Source organism: Rhagoletis zephyria, unplaced genomic scaffold (genome assembly GCF_001687245.7).
Source record: "Rhagoletis zephyria isolate East Lansing unplaced genomic scaffold, Rhagoletis_zephyria_1.1 Rzeph_scaffold_00187, whole genome shotgun sequence".
NCBI lineage: Eukaryota > Metazoa > Arthropoda > Insecta > Diptera > Tephritidae > Rhagoletis > Rhagoletis zephyria.
Window position 1 is genome coordinate 43,926 of NW_016157271.1, and position 21,475 is coordinate 65,400.

Genomic DNA, 21,475 nt, shown 5'->3' on the forward strand with positions numbered 1-21,475 from the left:
TGAAGTCGGTTTTTTTTGCTAAAAATTACTTGTTTAATAAAAAGTTCTATAAACTCAAGATGAGCTCAACTTTCAAAAGTACCTAATAAAAAATTTTAGAAAAGAGTCAGTAAAAATAAATTTATTGATTCCAAGAAATTTTTACACTTTTATGTTAATTTTTTCGATTTCTGGTTTTCGATAGAGATGGCGATTTTTCACAATTGCGATCACGATGGGTTTGAACCCCAAAACCCACCCCTTGTGTGCGCTAATGGTTAGGATCAATTTGTAATTTACTAAACTCTTATTATCTGACCTATCTTATTTCTCTTGCTATCTCATATTTGACTTCACACTGCCAATTTGAGGTGCATGTTTGTATGTATGGCTTTAAATAATTCATCTGTTGGCTCGTAACAATTTGAATCTAAAAATATTGTTGAAACTGGTGAGTAATTATCACCCCGGATTTCAAGTCTGCCATCTCAATGCGAGAAGTTTGAATCAATCCAAGCTTGACTACTTGAATTACACCTTTGATTCTGTGTGTATTGATGTTGTATGTATTACTGAGACGTGGTTTAAAAATGACATCAATGACAATATATACAACTTACGTGATTTTTGCGTTGTGCGTAATGACAGACATCAGGGGAAGCGTGGTGGTGGTATAGCGATATATTACAAGAATACACTGCTGAGCAAAATAATATATAAGTCAGATGATCATGATCCAGTTGAGTTTTTGATGGTTGAATTTTACAATAATTTCCAACGGTGCCTTGTGGTATTTATATATAACCCTAATAAGTCATACGATTTAAGTAACCTATTTCTAAATATTTATAAATACAGAGCAATTTATGAACACATACTATTGTGTGGCGACTTGAATATAGATTTGCTTGTGGAAAATGACCGTACCAAAAATTTTTTGGATAATATGTCAAGTGCTGGATTAAATGTTATAAACAAGCTTCCTACTCGTTTTGGACCCCATTCTAAGCCTAGTTTACTGGACTTATTCTGCGTTTCGGACGTAAACAGCGTGTTACACTTTGAGCAACTTTCTCTTAGTGGTGTGAGCGATCATGATTTAATTTTTCTTAGCTATAATTTAGTGTTAAGACCCATTATAAATAGTTCGCCCGAGTACCTGTATACACGAAACTTTAACGGAATCAATGTTGAAGACCTAGCTAATGAAGCTTCAGCCCTACCTTGGAACGACTGTTGGTTTTTTGCCGATATCAACGAAAAAGTTGAACATTTTTCCAATTCAAATATCTTTTTGATAAATATATTCCACTTAGGAAAATTAAAGTTAATAGAAACAGGCAACCATGGTTCACTAAGAGGTTACTTGAGGCGATAAGATCTCGAAACAAAAGCTATCATTTCTGGAGGAAAAACGCGAATGAAGAAAATTGGGTGGCATATAAACGTATGCGGAACCGGCCAACTAAAATCACACGTGAGTCAAAAAGATGTTATTTTCAAAACAAACATAATACTAGTCTTCCTCCGAAAGTTCTGTGGAATAATTTAAAACAGCTTGGAGTCAAATCTAATTTGAAATCTGAGTGTATGATCGATGTTGAAGCCATGAATGATTACTTTGCAATTAAATTACCTGAGGAGAATGATATTTTTGTGCCCAACGTAAATATTTCGTATGATTTTAGCCGCAGATTTAACTTTTCTAGTATTACCGAATCTGAAATAATACCCAGCATTCTTTCAATTAAATTAAATACTGTCGGAGGACAAAATAAGCTTAAGGTTTATAAGGCTCGTTCTTCCTTACATCATATCACCCTTAACGCATATTATAAATTTTTTGCTAACTTCACTTAGATTTCCTGATGCCTGGAAAGTGGCTAATATTATACCTGCTGCGAAGAAAGGTAATGCCTCACAACCCTGTGACTTTCGGCCAATCAGCATTTTACCGTCTTTATCAAAGATTTTCGAAAAAGTATTACTGAATCAAATGATGAAGTACCTGATAGAAAATGACCTTTTATCTGAAAATGAATCGGGATATCGCAGGGGACATAGCTGCTCAACCGTCAAAGTCATGAAGGACGTTCGACCATCCTTCGGTAAAGGCAACCTAACAATCCTCACCTTATTGGATTTTTCGAAAGCTTTTGACACTGTTTACCATAGAATCCTCATTCGAAAGCTTGACACATATTTCGGATTCAGCAATGATGCAGTGAAACTAATTGAAAGCTATTTGACTAATAGACATAGGGTTGTTTCTAGGGATAACCGCTCTAGCTTAACACCAGTAAAATCGGGTGTACCGCAAGGTTCCATTCTTGGTCCGGTATTATTCAGTTTATATATTAATGACTTAGAAAAATGCTGCAAAAATGTATCAATTCATCTTTATGCTGACGACGCTCAGATATACCTCTCTGCCCCTCTAGACTTAACAGAAGACTTAGTCTTCCGAATAAATGAGGACTTACAAGCTATTTCCCTGTGGTCGAAAAATAAGAGACTTAACTTCAATTCGTCCAAAACGCAGGCAATTGCCCTATCTCATTTTCCATACAATCTTGATAATGTTTCTCCAATCATGCTGAATGGGAGTGTTGTGAAGTATGAGAGGATTGTTAAAACACTTGGGTTTACACTGAATCAAAATCTAACGTGCATTGATCATGTTAATGCATCAGTCAGCCGAATGTATTCTGTACTGAGGCAATTGTGGAAAACAGCGTACTTCATTCCCAAAGATGTCAAACTTAAGCTTGTTAAAATGCTATTGGTACCAATAATATCGTACCACGAGTTAATATATGGTTGTCTAGATAAAGAATCCCTCGGAAAATAGCAATTATTATTTAACAATGCCGCTAGATATATATATCTCAAGCGTAAATTTGATCACATCTCCGAGTTTTCGACAAATATTCTTGACTGCAGCATATCTATATTCTTTGATCGTCGTTTGGTGTTATTCATATATAAAGTTATCTACACCCGTTGCCCGAAATACCTCTTTTCGAAACTGACGTTTGCACAGTCAACTCGCACATGCAATCTTATCGTACCTTATTTTAAGTATTCAGTTACATCAAGAATGTTTTTTGTTAGAGCCGTACAGTTGTGGAATTCTTTGCCAAGAAAACTAAAATCGGAAACTAGTCCAAAACGCTTCAAATCGGCTGTGTATTCTTTCTTCTCAAATTAAATCCTGTACCATCTTATTAAAAATTTTTGTTTCCCACTTTACTATTTCTTTCTTCAACTGAAAAATATATGAAATGTTCAAAAACTGGTTTAACAACTGATTAGTATACATATATTCTTTAAGCTACCAAAATTTTATTATTATGTAATTGTTTTAAAATATGGCACTGTAAAAGACTATGTCTTACAGTATCGGTCATATCTATAGCACGCCATTTCAAAGTGATATTGTGTGCCACTTATGTTAATTTATTTATTTTTGAGAATTTTGAATTAAAATATAGTTCTTTCTCTAACAAAACCCATATAAACCCAAGTTTAAAAATTTGTAGAAAACTACAAAAAAGTGCAATAAATTTTCACCTAAATTTCAAACTTTTTTCTCGGCAGTGTTTGAATTTTTCTGAATACACAGTTTTATAGTCCAATCAATTTTAGTCTGATAATGTGCAAGTTTCAAGTGGCTAAAAGCTACCGTTGATTTTTTAGAATTTTTTTCGCCAAAGGTGTTGCGGATTTCTTCCATATACACATAAATTTAGGTTATGCATTATATGGAAGTCAATGCGACAAAAAAAATTCTAAAAAATTAACGGTAATTCGTAGCCACTTGAAATTTGCACATTATTAGACTAAAATTGCAGGGGCTAAAAATCTGTGTACTCAAAAAAATTCTAACATTTCCGAGAAAAAAGTTTGAAATTTAGGTGAAAATTTGTTGCACTTTTTTGTAGTTTTCTACAAATTGTAAAACTTGGGTTTATATGGGTTTTGTTAGAGAAAGAACTATATTTTAATTGAAAATTCTCAAAAATAAATAAATAAACATAAGTGGCACACAATATCACTTTGAAATGGCGTGCTATAGATATGACCGATACTGTATATATGCATTTAAATAAATAAATTGAAATTGAAATGTTTTTCTTCAAGCAGCAACCACTTTCTGGCTACTGTTTTCAAACTTAAACTTAAAAGACAAATCTGCTAAATATTTTTCTTTCAACACAAGATTTGGTAACTATAACTTAATCATGTAACGATAACCAAATCATGTTTTGAGAGAAACATACTTACGTAACTGAACTCTTTTCTCAGTGTAAATTACTAAAACAACATGCATGCAATTTGAAGTGCTCACAACTCGTTGTTTATATTAGGTGTGTATAGTAACAAATAGTCAGTACTGGAACCTGAAAATTTTTACTGGAAAAGCGTATAATAACCCAAAAAATTTCCAATAGAGCACTGAATCGAGAGCGTAATAACACGGGAGAGGGCAAATTCTTGCTAGTGAAATTTTTACTAGCAGAAATTAGCTAGTGGAAGAAGAAGAATAAATTCCAAAGCCGCCATTTGTTGAAATGGTTAAGCATAAACAAAAGTAAAATGAGTGGAAATCAAAATATTAATGATGTACCGGACTGTGTAAGTGCTTGCGTTTAAAGCAAAGAGTTTAAAACTGAACAGAATGTCAAAACGCTGAAACAACTACTCACTTGCAAGTATTTACTAGTTTTGTGTTCAATAACTTTTTCTGCTAGTTTTCTCTTTTTCTCGATTTCACGTTCTATTTTGCTTTTACGCTTTCAATTTCTTTATTAAAAAAAGCATAAATAAGTTATTGCATTTTTGAGATTTCAATTAAAATGGGTGATTGAATCAGTGATTTGATTGCAATCAAATGTGCTTACAATTAAATTGCTTGTAGTTTTTACAATCAGAAAAATGCAATCAATTTTGATTGTATTCCTATTACTAGCACAATCGTTGATTGCTAAAAAAATTTATTGCAAATTTTTACAGCTCTGGTCTGGCAGCCACGACTTTGAAAACATAATTTTGTTCAAAATTTTCATTCCTGGAAAATAATAATTTATTTTCCACAGCTCGCTATAAGTACACATTTTTCAAACCAGCCGCAAAAGAAATTATTAAAAATGAATTACAAAAACTAAAATAGAAAAACGCTGATGAAGTTACAGATTCCCCAAATTCTGAAACAGCCAAAGGAATGAGAATGAAGAATTACTTTTAAAAAGCTTTATGGTGATTTCGTTTCTTCGAAAAAATGTTGCCCTTCCCAGGTGAAAAATGTGTTTGATGTTAAACTCAACCCTGTAAAAAAGCGTGTTTTTGCCTTCTTGTCCTTGTCTAGCTCACCCATTTCATAATATTGCCGTTTTTAACAACCATGTGATGTTCAGGGCAACCATCTTCTCTGACAAAGCTTCACAGGGCAGGGAATGTGATTTTTGCCTTACAATAGTGTAACATTTTAAGAAACGAACACAAAATTTTCTCACCCTTTGCCTTTAATTTAGAATCGAACACAAAAAGGGAAAGGGGCAATCAAAAGGCGACATTTTTTGGTAGAAACGAAATCGTCATTAGAAAAACCTGACACATCTGGTTTGGCTTGTGGGCGCTGTTTAAACAACGATCTCGCCATTATACTAGATTCTAATTGTTTATTAAAAATACTTGACATCCGCATTCGCATCCGCGGATGTCTAAAATTCTACATTCGCAACATCCCTACTCTGAACTACATAGTGCAAAACGGCTGCAGAGAGGGACAGTTGAAACTTTCGGTGTGCTAGTTGCGCTCTGTTGAGAAGCAAATGCACAAATTCTCAATTCTCGTACAATACGAAAATAGCTCAGCGGGAAGACCTCCGACTCTAATATCGTTGGTCGAAGCTTCAAATCCCAGTGGAGGAAGGTGTGATTTTCAGATTTAATAAATTTAAATTGTTCTGTGCCGCTTAAAAATTGAAGAGAAAATAATCAAATTTAATATAAATAAAATAAAATAATAAATAAAAATTTAATAAAATGCAATCTGTAAACGAACAGAAAAAAATTTAAAAATATCAAACAATCGAATAATCAGATTTTTTTTAAATAAAAAACGTATTGTGTTCAGAAAAGCAAAAATATCCAATAATCGAGTTTTACAATTTTTTCTCATAAAAAACGTATTGTCCCAGAACTGGTCAAAATGGAACCANAAAAAATATCAAACAATCGAATAATCAGATTTTTTTTAAATAAAAAACGTATTGTGTTCAGAAAAGCAAAAATATCCAATAATCGAGTTTTACAGTTTTTTCTCATAAAAAACGTATTGTCCCAGAACTGGTCAAAATGGAACCAGTTCAGAACTTGTTAGAAAGTTCTGCAGAGGGGAGCAATTTCCACTTCGTAGGACATCGCCATTTAAAAAGAGACAGTTGAAAGCATTGCGTTGGGATAGATCGAGAACCAGTACCGCCTCTTAACGAGCTAGTTCTGCACTAGCGCGATTACCTGCAGGGTATGTTAAACATATACGAATTCAGACTGTAAATACGCTATTCGATTATTTTGGTCTGAGAGCCCCTCGGAAGGTTAAAAACTAAATTTCCAACACATAAACTCCTCTTTATTTTCATCAGATCGGTAGACGTTAAGAAAGTACCTCGAAGGTGTGAAACAAAATATAATATTTCCTTCCCTAAAGCCCTTTTTTTGAGTCACACGATTGGGCTACCAAGTTACACCAAGTTTTATGTTGCTCTTATGTGTTTTAAAGATGAGGCAAATCTGACCATAAATAGGATCTTTAAGGATAGCTATCAATCCCTGCGCACCCTAACGGAAGACAAACACACTGATCGTTTTAAAAATCATTGCACAAAATAACCATCATTGAATACGATTTAGAAATCTGGTAGAAAATGGTTCCCAATTGATTGATTCTTGCCTTTTTATGTATATAGATGTAGGTGTATCAAATTCCAATACCTTATCATCAGTGGTTCCATGTATAAGCGATATGGAAATTGCATTTTGTATGGGAGGTGCCTCATGTATTCGAACGGGATACACATCACTTTTCGCCATAAGTTCAACAACATCATCCAACATCTACCACTTTTCGCCATAAGTAAGTTATTGATAGCATAAAAGCATAAATATCTGTGTCGAATCTCAGGACGTTAGAATAAGCGGTTCAATAGGAAAGAGATTTGAGAAATTTAGTTTGTATGGGAGGTACCACGCCCCTTTTCCAAAATCCACCACTTTCCACCGTAAGTACGGTGTTGATAAAATATTTTCTCTGTAAAGTCTGTAAAGCGATATGAGAATTTCGGTTTGTATGGTTGGGGACACGCCCCTTTTTCCATTATCTACCACTACCGTCGTAAGTTCGGTATAGCATATGTTGCTGTGTCAAATTTGAGGACGTTAGCATAAGCGGTTCCAGAGATAAGCGATATGAGAATCTCAGTTTGTATGAGAGGTGCCACGCCCCTTTTTCCAATACCTACCAATTTTCGCCATTAGTACGGTATTGATAACTTATGTTGCTGTGTCAAATTTCAGCACGTTAGCATAACGAGGGCTTATATTCAATACCCTCTATCCGCACTTTTCACAAAAATGAGTTTCTGATATAACAAGTAATTTGTAAGAAAAAAACAAAACCGACTTCAAATCTCATATAAAAATTTAGGAGTACCGTTAATTATTTCATGATCCAGTGATCGGATCTAAACCAGATTAGGATGGGACCATCTCTGAGACACTACCTTTCCGATGCAATCGATCTAAATCCGATGAAATCGGTTGACGTGGTCCAAAGTTATGCGGTAACATGAATTGATAACCTCCTCCTTTTTTGAAGTCGGTTAAAAATCCAACTAAGACTTAACTGTCATCGGTGATTTTAATGCTGACTTTGTATACGGCTTGACAGAAGAATTAACTAATCAATTGCAAAGTCAGAATTAACATCAGTGATGACAGGTATGTCCCAGATGGGTTCTAACATCACAAAGTTGTTGAAATTTCAACACTGATTTGTGCTAAATTGGTTTGTATACTTTTTTTTATCAGTTTTGGTCACTTTTAGAGGTGCGCGAAACACTACAAAATTATTTCCTATTTAGTTGCCTGGGAGAACAAATAATGACCGCACGGTTCCGATATTACAATTCAAGTGTTTATTACAATTCTTCATTTCATATTCTTAACCTACTGCCTAACCTAACGCCTTAACTTAGAGGTATTAATCAGGAGAAGAACCGGGGAAACATGAGAGAGTAAGAAGGGGTAAGTATACATAGGTAAGTACATAAGATCATAAGTATGTAGTGGCAGTAAATATACAGAGGTAAGTATATACAAGTGTAAGAGATAGTAAACATGAAGTAAAAGCGAGAAAGGTAAGTAGAGCGAAAGTAAGTATATATGTAGATATTTGCATAAATACGAAATTAAATAGAATATATATATATATATATACATGTGTGTTTCTATTCAAATACATTTCATATTTCAATTTTTATTTTGTTTATATAGCTAATGTATGTATATAGTTCTGCTTCGACACCGGCCACCTTGAAGGGATCTAGTCCTTCAATCATTCGGCATAGGTAGCACGGCTAGTTTGTGGATGGGCCGTTGTACGACTCCAGACTTTGTTGTGACGTCTGCGACGCGCATCTTGCCATCTGCCCCCGTAATTGTTTTGGTGAGTCTGCCTAGCACCCACTGTTGCGGTGGAACGTTGTCCTCGTGGACGACGACGAGTTGGCCTGGCTCGACGTTGGGCTGCGGTTGGGCCCACTTGTTGCGCTGCTGGAGCTCCAACAGGTAGCTCTTCGACCACGCGCGCCAAAACTGCTGCTTGTGAAAGCAAACAAGCTGCCATCTGTCTAAGCAGCGGCTGGGACTGTCGGGCACTTTCTCCGGTGGCAGAGCTCGCAAGGGGCATCCGATTAATAGATGCGCGGGAGTTAGCGCTTCGCCGTCGTTGGGGTTGCTGATGAGCGGTGCGAGTGGGCGCGACTTGTCCCACTGTATCCTTCACTTCAAAGGCAGTATGTAAATATGTATGTATGCATGATGCAATAATACAAGGTGTTATCAGTTGGCAACTTCTCGCTCTAATTCCGCCATATTGACTACCTTACGTGAAACAGTGTTACTTCTTTCACTATTCTTTGCCCATTAATATAGTTGAATGCTTTTTATTTTTTCTCAGTATACACACTTTGTTTTCTTAAAAAGGTATTTTATCTTATTTTATTTCATTTCATAACGAATATACTATAAAAAAGCAAATTTTGTTAAGGAGAAAATGTGAAATTTTATATTTTTCCCCCATATGGGGATTCATTTCTTCCCGTTTTTCTTCTCATTCTACTGAGCTAAGGTAGTGTCAAATCGAGCTGTCACAACTGATACCACCTTGTATTATTGCATCATGGTATGTATGTATATACGAGGCCTATTTGCATGCAATATATATACATATATGTAATTGGCGCAATTGAAATGGATACAAGAAATGCCAAAAATCGAAGCTTGTATTCTTTGTAAGACGATTATCAGTAACTTTAATAATGAAATCAATTACAAAGCCAAATATTTCGTATGCTTCAATTGTTCGCACTCAATACCTGTTTATCATGGACCGGTTTGTTTCCAGCCTTCACTTCCCTCTTGCAGACGATACACTCGCAGTTCATTCCCGCGATGTCCAACGATGCAGCGGTAAATTTATGCAGCTTCCCAGTAACACAGTAGCAGTTCCAACGCAGAAAGTAAGCAGCAGCTCCAACGGTAGGTAAGTATGTATACGATAAGAAATAAGTAGCAGTTCCAACGGGGACTTTTTAGTGGTAAGTTATTTGATTCCGTTTTGCGAACTATTTTTTGTTTATTTATGTGTGTGTAAAATTTCGTTTTTAACAGCCGTATGCCTTTTAATTGTGCTTGTATATATGTCTATATATTTTTTTTTTAATTATTCTTAATTTTAAGGCCGTATGCCTTTTAATTGTGCTTGTATATATGTCTATATATTTTTTTTTTAATTATTCTTAATTTTAAGGCCGTATGCCTTTTAATTGTGCTTGTATATATGTCTATATATTTTTTTTTTAATTATTCTTAATTTTAAGGCCGTATGCCTTTTAATTGTGCTTGTATATATGTCTATATATTTTTTTTTTAATTATTCTTAATTTTAAGGCCGTATGCCTTTTAATTGTGCTTGTATATATGTCTATATATTTTTTTTTTAATTATTCTTAATTTTAAGGCCGTATGCCTTTTAATTGTGCTTGTATATATGTCTATATATATTTTTTTAAATTATTCTTAATTTTAATTTTTGTGTGTTTTATGCACTACGGCCCACTGTCACTACACTCTATTTGTTCTTTGCTTATTTTTATGGTTTGTGTGTTTGTATTTTTGTTATGCGAGACGACTGACTGTCACGGACCGCGCAGGCAACTAAATAAACGTTATATGTACTCGTATATTGATGTATTGTATCAAATGAGTTTAAGTTTTTTAGTAATTAAGGACTTCTTATTTCAATAGTTTGTCCAAATCACTTTGTATGGCAATTAATCGCCTTTGCTTCTAATAATTTAGCAAATTCACTTATATTTGTTAATGCATTTCGCACTAAGTCCCTGATTTGTGCTAAATTGGTTTGTATACTTTTTTTATCAGTTTTTGTCACCTTTAGAGGAGCGCGAAACACTACAAAATTATTTCCTATTTAGTTGCCTGGGAGAACAAATAATGACCGCACGGTTCCGATATTACAATTCAAGTGTTTATTACAATTCTTCATTTCATATTCTTAACCTACTGCCTAACCTAACGGCTTAACTTAGAGGTATTAATCAGGAGAAGAACCGGGGAAACATGAGAGAGTAAGAAGGGGTAAGTATACATAGGTAAGTACATAAGATGATAAGTATGTAGTGGCAAATATACAGAGGTAAGTATATACAAGTGTAAGAGATAGTAAACATGAAGTAAAAGCGAGAAAGGTAAGTAGAGCGAAAGTAAGTATATATGTAGATATTTGCATAAATACGAAATTAAATAGAATATATATATATATATATATATATATGTGTACATGTGTGTTTCTATTCAAATACATTTCATATTTCAATTTTTATTTTGTTTATATAGCTAATGTATGTATATAGTTCTGCTTCGACAGTAGTTTTTGTGGAATTTGCAGATAGATGGAATGTAAGCGGTTCCAGAGACAAGCTAGAAGACTTGGATCCCCGCTTAAATTTTTGCCCGTCGTCTATTAAGATTAGTATACTATATTATTAGATAAACTGATTCAGAAGAAGCTGGTATCCTTTGTTGAATGTGCGCAAAAGAAATCAACACATGATCTTTACTGTCATTTGACACCGTTGGATTCTTTATATTTTAATGATGAGCTCAATGCTTATACTATAAGTTTGATCTTCCGAGCTAGAGGTGGTCTACTTAAGCTTAACGCAAGAGCGGCTGACTTCCAAAACTTATCAATACATTATTTGGAAACTGTTATACTGCGGTATTCAAACTGTTTGCATATGCAGAGTTGCGACACATTGCAACCATATACATTGCATATTTTAAATACTTAATATAGCAATGAACATTTTTTCTGAATTTTCCATTTTTAAAACACCAATGGTAACCAATAACAAACGAAGCATCAACTTTGTTTCTGATGCGCTAGCGATGCGTTTCGATAAATTTTCGGATGCGTTTTGGTAAAGTATACATCGTCAACATTTGGTAGTTCGGCGTTATGTAACATTATACTTTGTACGTATGCAAAGCAATTGACGTTTTGGATGTCAGCCAGCCTTTGCTAATGCTACATCTTCAACCTGTACTGTTTGCAATCTAAATGTTGTTGAAGATACATTCCATTTTATTGGTGTGTGCCCTAGTTATTCTAGCATCCGTTCTAAGTGTTTCGGTGAGACAGTTTTGGATTTGCCTCATGTGTTAAATATCCTTAGACGAAACAATAACTTTCCCTTTATGAATATATTAGTAATTGCTTAAAATATAGAGATTTAATAATAAATAAATTCGCTTAATTTTAAATTAATGTACGATGCAGACATACAACTTTAAATGTTAAATGTCTAGAACTTATTTATTTTATGTTATTTTTAATGTAAGTCAAAGCAATTGTAAAATATATTTTAAATATGTACTGAATAAATAAATATACTACTACTACTACTACTACTCGTTCGGATGGACAGAAACGCTCCTGCTCTGAAAATATTCAACGCGGGCCGCGATGCTGGGAACAGAGGAAGAGGAAGGCCTCCTCTGCGTTGGAAAGACCAGGTGGAGAAGGACTTGGCTTCACTTGGCATTTTCAATTGGCGTCAGTTAGCACAGAAGAGATATGACTGGCGTGCTGTTTTGGACTCGGCCAAAATCGCTTAAGCGGTTACAGCGCCAAATAAGAAGAAGAAGAAGACTACTACTACTACTATTAGAATTTCATTTTGTACGGGAGGTGCCACGCCTCCTTTTTCAATACCTAACATTTTTCGGCGTAGGTTTGGTATTTACAATTTATGCATCCGTGCTAAGTTTCAGTTCTCTAGCGTAATTGGTTTTAGAAATATATCGGTATTCATTTTATTCTGTATGTCAGATGCCACGCTCCCTATGTAATGGAATTAGGGGAAGTTATATCCTTTAAATCGGTGTATGGTTCATTGAAATCGAGCGAACGTTGCCCTCAAAAAAGGGAGTTCAAAATTTTCTCGTGGCGTATTTATATATAGATTTTGCATAATTTTTAGACCCCGCTCTTCGGTATCATTTACAATGCACAAGGAGTTATTTGGAATAAATCGTTGCATAATACTGTATTTGTGATTTATTTAATTTTGGTTTTAACCAAAGCGGGAATACTCAAATTTGATGGTGGACACCTCAACTGTACAACTTCTTTTGCTCACCGTATTTCTGTCGTTTTTCTTTGAATATCCCTCAGTTCTGAACTTTTCAAATGCTTTTTATTATTAGGAAAAGCAAAATAAAACAAAATAGGTTAATAGCCTACATATATCTTAATACTAACTTTCTAAAGTATGAACCAAATCGAACCATAAATACGAGTTTACCAAATATCTCGACTCCTGCGGCTCCTAGCGGATTATTTCATCCTTCACATTACATTGTCTCATTGTTTGAACTCAGTCTAACTCATCTGGAAGTTGGTGAAATATTGATTGCAAAATTCCAGGACATACATACATATGTACACATGTGAAGTTAAATAAAAGCTTTTAACTCGTACGTTTCTTTGCTGGCTGAGTGCATTAAAACTGGCTGAAGGATAGCGCAATAAACATGTGAAGTAACAAGACAGCTTTCTCGTTTTATTTTCTGGCCCCCCCTCATAAAATATTTGAAATCCAAACATTTTTAATAGTATTGAAAACTAAATCTAAACTCGTATATTTTGTATTGAAATGGAATGCCTAACATTTTCAAAAACCCATTTTCACCTGTTTTTTCAGAACACAACTGCAGCATTAATAGAATTACAGCAAGCTAATATGCATTTGGATATATCAGCCCATTTGATAAAATCAACAATTTCGCGTGACTCACCAGTATTACGGGTCCTTTTCCACGCCGGTACAGATCCAGGTGGACACTTACAAAGACAAAGGATTTGCGTTCTATTGCACATTTCACTGGGCACTCAAGTTCCCTTAAAAGGTCGATGCATGCCGGAAGGTGAAGATAATGTGTGTGTCGCTGAGGTAAATTTAATTTAATATTAAATAAGATATATTAGTAAAAAATTGTTTTTTGTTTTTGCGAAAGCAACTCCTTTGTGTATTCATGTATTTATTACTTATTACATCATATTAATATACAGAAACCTCCGCAAAACTAATTGAGAAAAATATGGTAATAGATTAGAGCATAAACTAAGCAAAGGTTCACTAAATACAACTGTCACAATAAATGAGGACCTTCATAATATTGTAAAAACCTAGAAGAGATTATGAGGAAGGACTTCGAAAGATCAATCTCAGTGAGTATGGCGGGAAAGAAATCCTCGCTTTGGTGGGACCTCAGAACTCAAAGAGAGACTAAGGGCTGGTTTCTCCAACTCAACTTAACTTAGTTAAGCCAATTTTCTTGACTTGGTCAAGAATAAGCTGTGTAAAACGTAGGCTAACTTCTGACTTAAGTCCAAAAAGTGGCTAAACTAAGTTAAGTTGAGTTGGAGAAACCAGCCCTAAAAGATCATATAATAATTGAGGAGATCTATGGTTAAAATCCTGGCAATCTTATTGTTCTTCCATAGATAACACTAAGGAATCAGTCAGGCTTTGCAAAGTCCTGTCGAAAGAACACAGCCATGTAAAGGTCATAAAGGGAGAACACGTGATGTGAAGGAATTCAGCATGTGACTTTAAACACACTAGTCAGGTTTCATTAGATCAGGTCACTAGGTTTGCTTTGAACTCCAGGCCCCTGCTCCATAGGTTTTCATTGGTTTGACAATCATAGTATACATCCATCTGAGTATCCGAGGGCAAGACGTTTGCATACCATAATACTGGTGTGGCTTTGAATGTCGTCATGTCGACGTGTTTTTTTCCATCAGAGCTTTGTGTTAAGCGTGATGCCCAAATCTCACTTCGGAAACACTCTTGACCTCTGTGCCATCCAAATATTTGGTTCCACATATAATGAATTTATTTTTTCAACTGTTAATTATAAATATACTAGCTTTTACCCGCGGGTTTCACCCCACGTCTTTATACAGATATGGGAAATACTTTATGTAAAGATCCCAATAAACATTGTGGCGAACGTTCGAAAATGACGTCCGATATCCAATGTGCATATCGAACTGAGAACGAACTCATATCCAACCTTAGTTTTCCAACATTCGTAACAAGAGAGAAAGTGAAATCCAGCTCATTCTTGAAGGGAAATATAAGACTCTCTCCCATTAATATTTCAATTCGATAATGGGCTGGATTTCGAATTCATAACGATGGGGAAAATATATTGGATAACGAAAATTCCGTTTTGCTGGAGAATGGTCTAGTTCTCGAATGGAATATCAACCTATTCCACATTCGTTATCGAAGGTGAGACTCGAAAAAAAGATTCGTTTTCCAATCATTTTCGAATTGTTAACCAAGCCCAATGTTTATTGGGACGTTATACTCTCTTTCTGCTCTAATTTTACTATAGCCGCGGTAGCAGACCGCTGTATGGATTGGGTGTTATGAAATTACATGCAATAATAATTTTTTGGCTCTGCAGGTGTTTTTATTTAGGTTAAAATATCTCCAATAAGTTATATAATAGAAGAAATAGTATCTAATTTCTTATGAATAATTACTCTAATATGATTTCAAAGCATTTTTTAATACTGCAAAGTATCTATTAACATAAATGCATTTTCCAGTACAATTATCATACGTTTTATTTTCGATAAAGTTTCGGGTTTTACTTTAAGGCATTCTTGTTTATTGTCATTGCCAAAGCTAAGCGAACTGGAAACTGAAGTCTTTTAAATTCGAAAGGCATATCCAAAGGAATTAAAGGAGTCATGTGAATTGTGGTTCCGAAGTTATGGCTGATAAAAATTTTACGCCTATATTATGTGCCACGTCCCCATTTACAAACTCATTTATATAAACCTTACTATAAGCACCTACCATTGATATGTTTGTCATGTGACTTGTGGTTCCGAAGTTATGGCTGATAAAAATTTTACGCCTATATTATGTGCCACGTCCCCATTTACAAACTCATTTATATAAACCTTACTATAAGCACCTACCATTGATATGTTTGTCATGTGACTTGTGGTTCCGAAGTTATGGCTGATAAAAATTTTACGCCTATATTATGTGCCACGTCCCCATTTACAAACTCATTTATATAAACCTTACTATAAGCACCTACCATTGATATGTTTGTCATGTGACTTGTGGTTCCGAAGTTATGGCTGATAAAAATTTTACGCCTATATTATGTGCCACGTCCCCATTTACAAACTCATTTATATAAACCTTACTATAAGCACCTACCATTGATATGTTTGTCATGTGACTTGTGGTTCCGAAGTTATGGCTGATAAAAATTTTACGCCTATATTATGTGCCACGTCCCCATTTACAAACTCATTTATATAAACCTTACTATAAGCACCTACCATTGATATGTTTGTCATGTGACTTGTGGTTCCGAAGTTATGGCTGATTAAAAATTCCACGACTATGATGCGAAAAATATTCGTCACTCGCATTTTTAAAACACAAAAGTTGAAACAACAAAACTGCAAAGCTTTTTACGCCAAACTTTAAATTCATAAACTGACAAAAAAGAAGAGACCGAAACTAGATAAATCGACGATAAACAAACAAGCAAGCAAGAAGCTCAAGAAGTGTTCCACCGTCTCATCCTCTTCAAAGCAGGATGGGCAAATGGAGTTGTCATTTGCGCCTATCACAGTGAGGTGTTTGTGCCACATGGAGTGACCAGTCAGCCGTCTCGTCTTCTCAGTGAGAGGAAAAAATTAGATAGACCTTCTGAGATTGAAGGCAAAATGAGTTTTGCCCACCTGCATCCACACGATAGCTCCCAGTCATTGCTGAGCGAAGTATCCACCCAGTTTATGATGGTGTCTTGGATGGTCGATGTGGGGAGTGCTATAACTGGTTGCGGATCGAGGAATGCCTGGTCTAAGGCAACTGTGGCCAAATGGTCAGATGTCTCATTTCCAGGCATTCCCGAGTCGCCCGGTACCCAGAGTAAAGTAAGCTCGTTATCTTTACCAACATAATTTAGTCGAGAGTTGCATTGCCGAGCTAGTTTGGAAGTACTTACTTCTTACTTAGTCGAGCGTGCATTGCCGAGCTAGTTTGGAAGTACTTACTGAGGGCTGGCCAATGCCTTAAGTGCAGCTTGGCTGTACCTGTAGACACGTAAACTCCTTCCCCTCCACCTATTTTCCACCGCGTAGTCTATGGCTTTGGGTATTGCAAATACCTTAGCCTGGAAGACCGAAGCATATTCCCCAAGAGAACAAGTGAAGCTTATCCCCACTAACTTCGAACAATACTCCATATCCTGACCCTGAGTCAGTTTTGGAGCCATCAGTTAAGATTCAACAATGTACAAGTGCGGGCTCAGTGCTGGAATTAAACCAGCATTCCTCCTAAGGGAATCTCTTCAACAAAGGCAATGGTGGCGTACTATCCTGTAGCACTGAATAGACACAAGCGCTCAAATATCTGCCACCGACAATTTCCGCATCGCCTCACTCAGTGTTATACCAACATCCGTTTCTTTTTAGCCTGCAGGTGGCATTTAAGGCTTCCCCACGTATGATGACACAAAGTGACGGTAAGCTCACCAGCACTTCAAGAGCACTATACACCACTCAAAAAAATGTAAGTTAAATAAATAGGCTATCAAGCAACCATTTTGGTTCCTTACTATCGAAACAAGATGCATTTTCATGGACCCCCACTTACAACTCGTGGACCCCATATTTTTTTCACGCCAACGTAGACCCCTATCGAGGCTCCCGTGGACCCCTGGGGGTCCACCTGGACCACTTTGGGAATCACTGAGCTACAATAACAAAAAATATATTCGCAAAGCGACGCCAATGTTCGGAAAAATGGTTATTGGAAGCTACACATTGTTTTCTTTCAAAGTTAAATTGCGAAAAAATATGTGAGGACTAAATATCTACGGAATTTAGCCCACACGAACGCCGCAACAATGACTACAACAGCAACAACAACGACTACAGCAGCGTCATCAACACGGCCAGCCAACAAAAGAGACCGTATCCACATTCCCTGGTGACACCGTCACCATAGCAACGCAACATGTAGCCATACGACTCAGCAACACGAAGAGCACCAGCTATAACAGATGTGACTTGGCAACATACGAGTCAGTCAGCACGGAGCGGTGGTCGTGAACGCACAGCTATTAGTGAGGAGCTCTTGCTTTGTACACTGTTCGCAATACAAGGCTTGGCTGTTCAAAGGTAGACTGCCGCCGCCCCACAGTCAACCGTGAGCCCGCGTGACGGCGACGCCCGTTCGCTCAACAGTAGAACCCCGGCGGAGTAGCGCCGGCATCGCCCCACCACCGCGCGTCAACGCGGAACTGCAGCTGTGAACGCACAGCTAGGAGGGCCCTTGACTTGTACACTGTTCGCAATACAAGGCTTGGCCGTTCAGGGGTAGAGTGCCGCCACACCTCAGTCCACCGCAAGACCGCGAAACGGCGACGCCTGCCGCACGGAAGCCGACGTCGTGTAGCAGCAGTAGCGCCGATGCCGTCCACTACCGGAGCGCCAACGTCGCACGGAAGCAGAGCCACAGTAGCGCCGACGTCTCGTAGCAGCAGAGCGCCGACGCCGCCCACTAGCAGAGCGGTGACACAGTAGCGCCAACGTCGCATAGTAGCAGAGCGCCGACGTCGTATAGTAACAGAGCGCCGACACAGTAGCGCCGACGTCGCGTAGCAGCAGAGCGCCGCCACAGTCCCGCCGACGTCGCGTACCAGCGGAGCGCCGACTCCGCCCACTAGCAGAGCGCCGACACAGTAGCGCCAACGTCGCATAGTAGCAGAGCGCCGACGTCGCATAGCAGCAGAGCGCCGACACAGTAGCGTCGACGTCGCGTAGCAGCAGAGCGCCTACGACGTCCACTAGCAGAGCGCCGACACAGTAGCGTCGACGTCGCATAGTAGCAGAACGCCGTCGTCGTATAGTAGCAGAGCGCCGACACAGTAGCGCCGACGTCGCGTAGCAGCAGAGCGCCGACACAGTAGCGTCGACGTCGCGTAGCAGCAGAGCGCCTACGCCGTCCACTAGCAGAGCGCCGACACAGTGGCGTCGAAGTCGCATAGTAGCAGAGCGCCAACCTCGTATAGTAGCAGAACGCCGACACAGTAGCGCTGACATCGCATAGGAGCAGAGCGCCGAAACAATAGCTCCGACGTCGCAAGCAGCAGAACGCCGGCATAGTGACACCGACGTCGTCTATCAGCGGAGCGCGGACGGAATAGCGTCGACGTCACCCAGCAGCAGCGCGCTGGGAATTCACCGTTAGGAATTCATACATCGTTAATCGTATTATGTTTCATAGAAATTAAGCAGTAACACGTTTTTTAGAGGATAAGAAGTAATTAAATAAAGTACTATTTGCAAAGGCCCCACAATATAAATTTATTGTAACGGACCCTGGGCACGGCGAGTATACCTCAGCATAGAAAACAGAAGCGTCGGGGCCTTCACAGAAAAACTCTTCGTTACAATTGGCGCCCGAGCAGGGACCCTGCAAATAGTACAATACGAGGAGAACATTTTCATACCCGATAATTAAACCAGCCATGACGGAACCAGTGAGCATAGCTTGGCTGGACAGCGTATCCAAGGAACAGTTGGTGTCCATCACACAGGAACTGGGCATCGAGCACACAGGCACCACTCGAGAGATAAGGAAACGGATAGCGGCATGGGCCGCAAAATTTATCGCTACGGAAGCAGCATACAACGAACAGGAGGCCCACTGGAGAGACGAAAGTGAACCAAAGACACCGTTAACCGTGAATCAGGGCGAAAGGACCGCTAATGTGTCCGTGATGCCGCCAACGCAGAGCCAGTTCACATATCCACCACCGAGTATACAACCGCCACCGCAACACCCGCCAATGACATCCATAGCACCAAACGCTGACGTGCTAACCAACGGCAACCATGTGCCTACCGTTACTTTTGCACCCATCATCGACCAGGTACGCAATTGGTCGGTGAAGTACGATGGAGGACGTGACCCGTTGGCGTTTACAGAACGATTAGAGGAGCTGGCCGACGTCTACACATTAAATGTAGACCTATTACCAAAGACGATGCCTGAATTGCTAAGCGGCACCGCCCTCCATTGGTATCGCAACAATAACGAGCATTGGACCAACTGGGCGTCATTCAAACGTGATTTCCTGCACTTTTTCCTACCGGCCCGTTATTTTGAAATTCAAGGACTACGTGATCGCGATTCAAAACCTGATGCGACACGCGGGTTACAGTGGTGAACAACGGCTGGAAAGGATTTTTCGAAATAGCCACCCGGAGTACTTGGTTTATATCAAACGGCGAGATTTTAACACTTTGACGGAACTCCTCACACTCGCAGAAGACTATGAAAGCATCTACGAAAGCCATCGGCGGGCCCCAGAAACCGCCCGACGAGAAATAGCGAGACACGTTGGTGACGACCCCATTATGTCACCACCCCAACCGAGACAGCCATTTCAGCAACGACCGCCACCACACATGGATCAGCAGCAGCGTCCGAGTACAGCGCCGGACAACCAATAATTTTGAGCCAGGAACTCGGCCGCCTCTATGCCCTAATATCGTGGAGCGCCCGCGGAAGCCGTCATCGACACAGGTGCCTCGAGAAGTTTCGTGTCCGCCAGCGTGGCGGAGCAATTGGGTATCTTGGGGAGAGGAAAAAAGATAACTGTGGCCATAGGAATCCTTATGGCCGATGGCACCAGGAACCAAATATCCGAGGCCTTGAGGACCGTAGTCCGCCTTGGCCAAACGATCCACAACGCCGTTCTGCATGTCATGCCTGGAGCAATTGATGACATCATTTGATGAGGCTGCCCGCATACGCGACTTTCTAGGGGAAGAACTGCAAAAATTCGAGACTATGACTGGAGTAGCCACAGTGGGAGAGCACCGGATCATCATGATTGACGAACGCCCCATCAAGCAGCGGTACTTCCCGCGCAACCCTGCAATGCAATCTGTCATCGACGCGGAAATCGATGAGCTACCCACGAAAGGATGTATCGAGCCGTCTCGTAGTCCGCACAGTGCACCGATCGTTCTAGCCCGGAAGAAGAACGGCAAGTGGTGGCATAGACGGGTCGATGAAGTGCGTACCAACCCGGAGAAATACGCCGATTACATGATACAGGATGGGCAGCTCTACCGACATATCCCATGTCGATCCCAGGACGAAGAGGCAGTCCCCTGGAAACTGTGTGTGCCCAACCCCCTCCGTCGACGAGTACTGAGAGAGAACCATGACACACCAAGCGCGGGACACATGGGTATTCGCCGAACAGTAGCACGGATTGCCAGTCGGTATTATTGGCCAGGAATGTTTCGTGACATCAGCCGGTACGTCCGCCAATGTCAGTCCTGCCAGAAGTATAAGAATACACAACATAGGCGGTGGGATGACCTCCTCCCAGAAATGGCACTCGCCGTAAACACGAGCGTCACAGCCTCCACAGGATACAGCCCAGTGTTCCTAGTGCAAGGGCGGGAACCACGACTACCAGGAGCACCCNCGATATTCCAGCAACCACCGGAGGCAGGAACACCACCGCCACCACCACGACCCTCGGAGCCTCCAGA

The 21,475-nt window shown here is 38.9% G+C and overlaps 1 protein-coding gene across 1 annotated transcript in view; it reads left to right on the forward strand.

Moving 5' to 3' along the window:
• The window catches only part of LOC108357990 (transmembrane protein 132C-like), a 350,976-nt gene that overhangs the window by 9,790 nt on the left and 319,711 nt on the right, over positions 1 to 21,475 (forward strand). Inside the window, exon 2 of the mRNA XM_017609094.1 lies at positions 13,554 to 13,802. Within this exon, the coding sequence (XP_017464583.1) occupies positions 13,554 to 13,802 (249 nt within the window). The remainder of the gene's footprint in view (positions 1 to 13,553; positions 13,803 to 21,475) is intronic.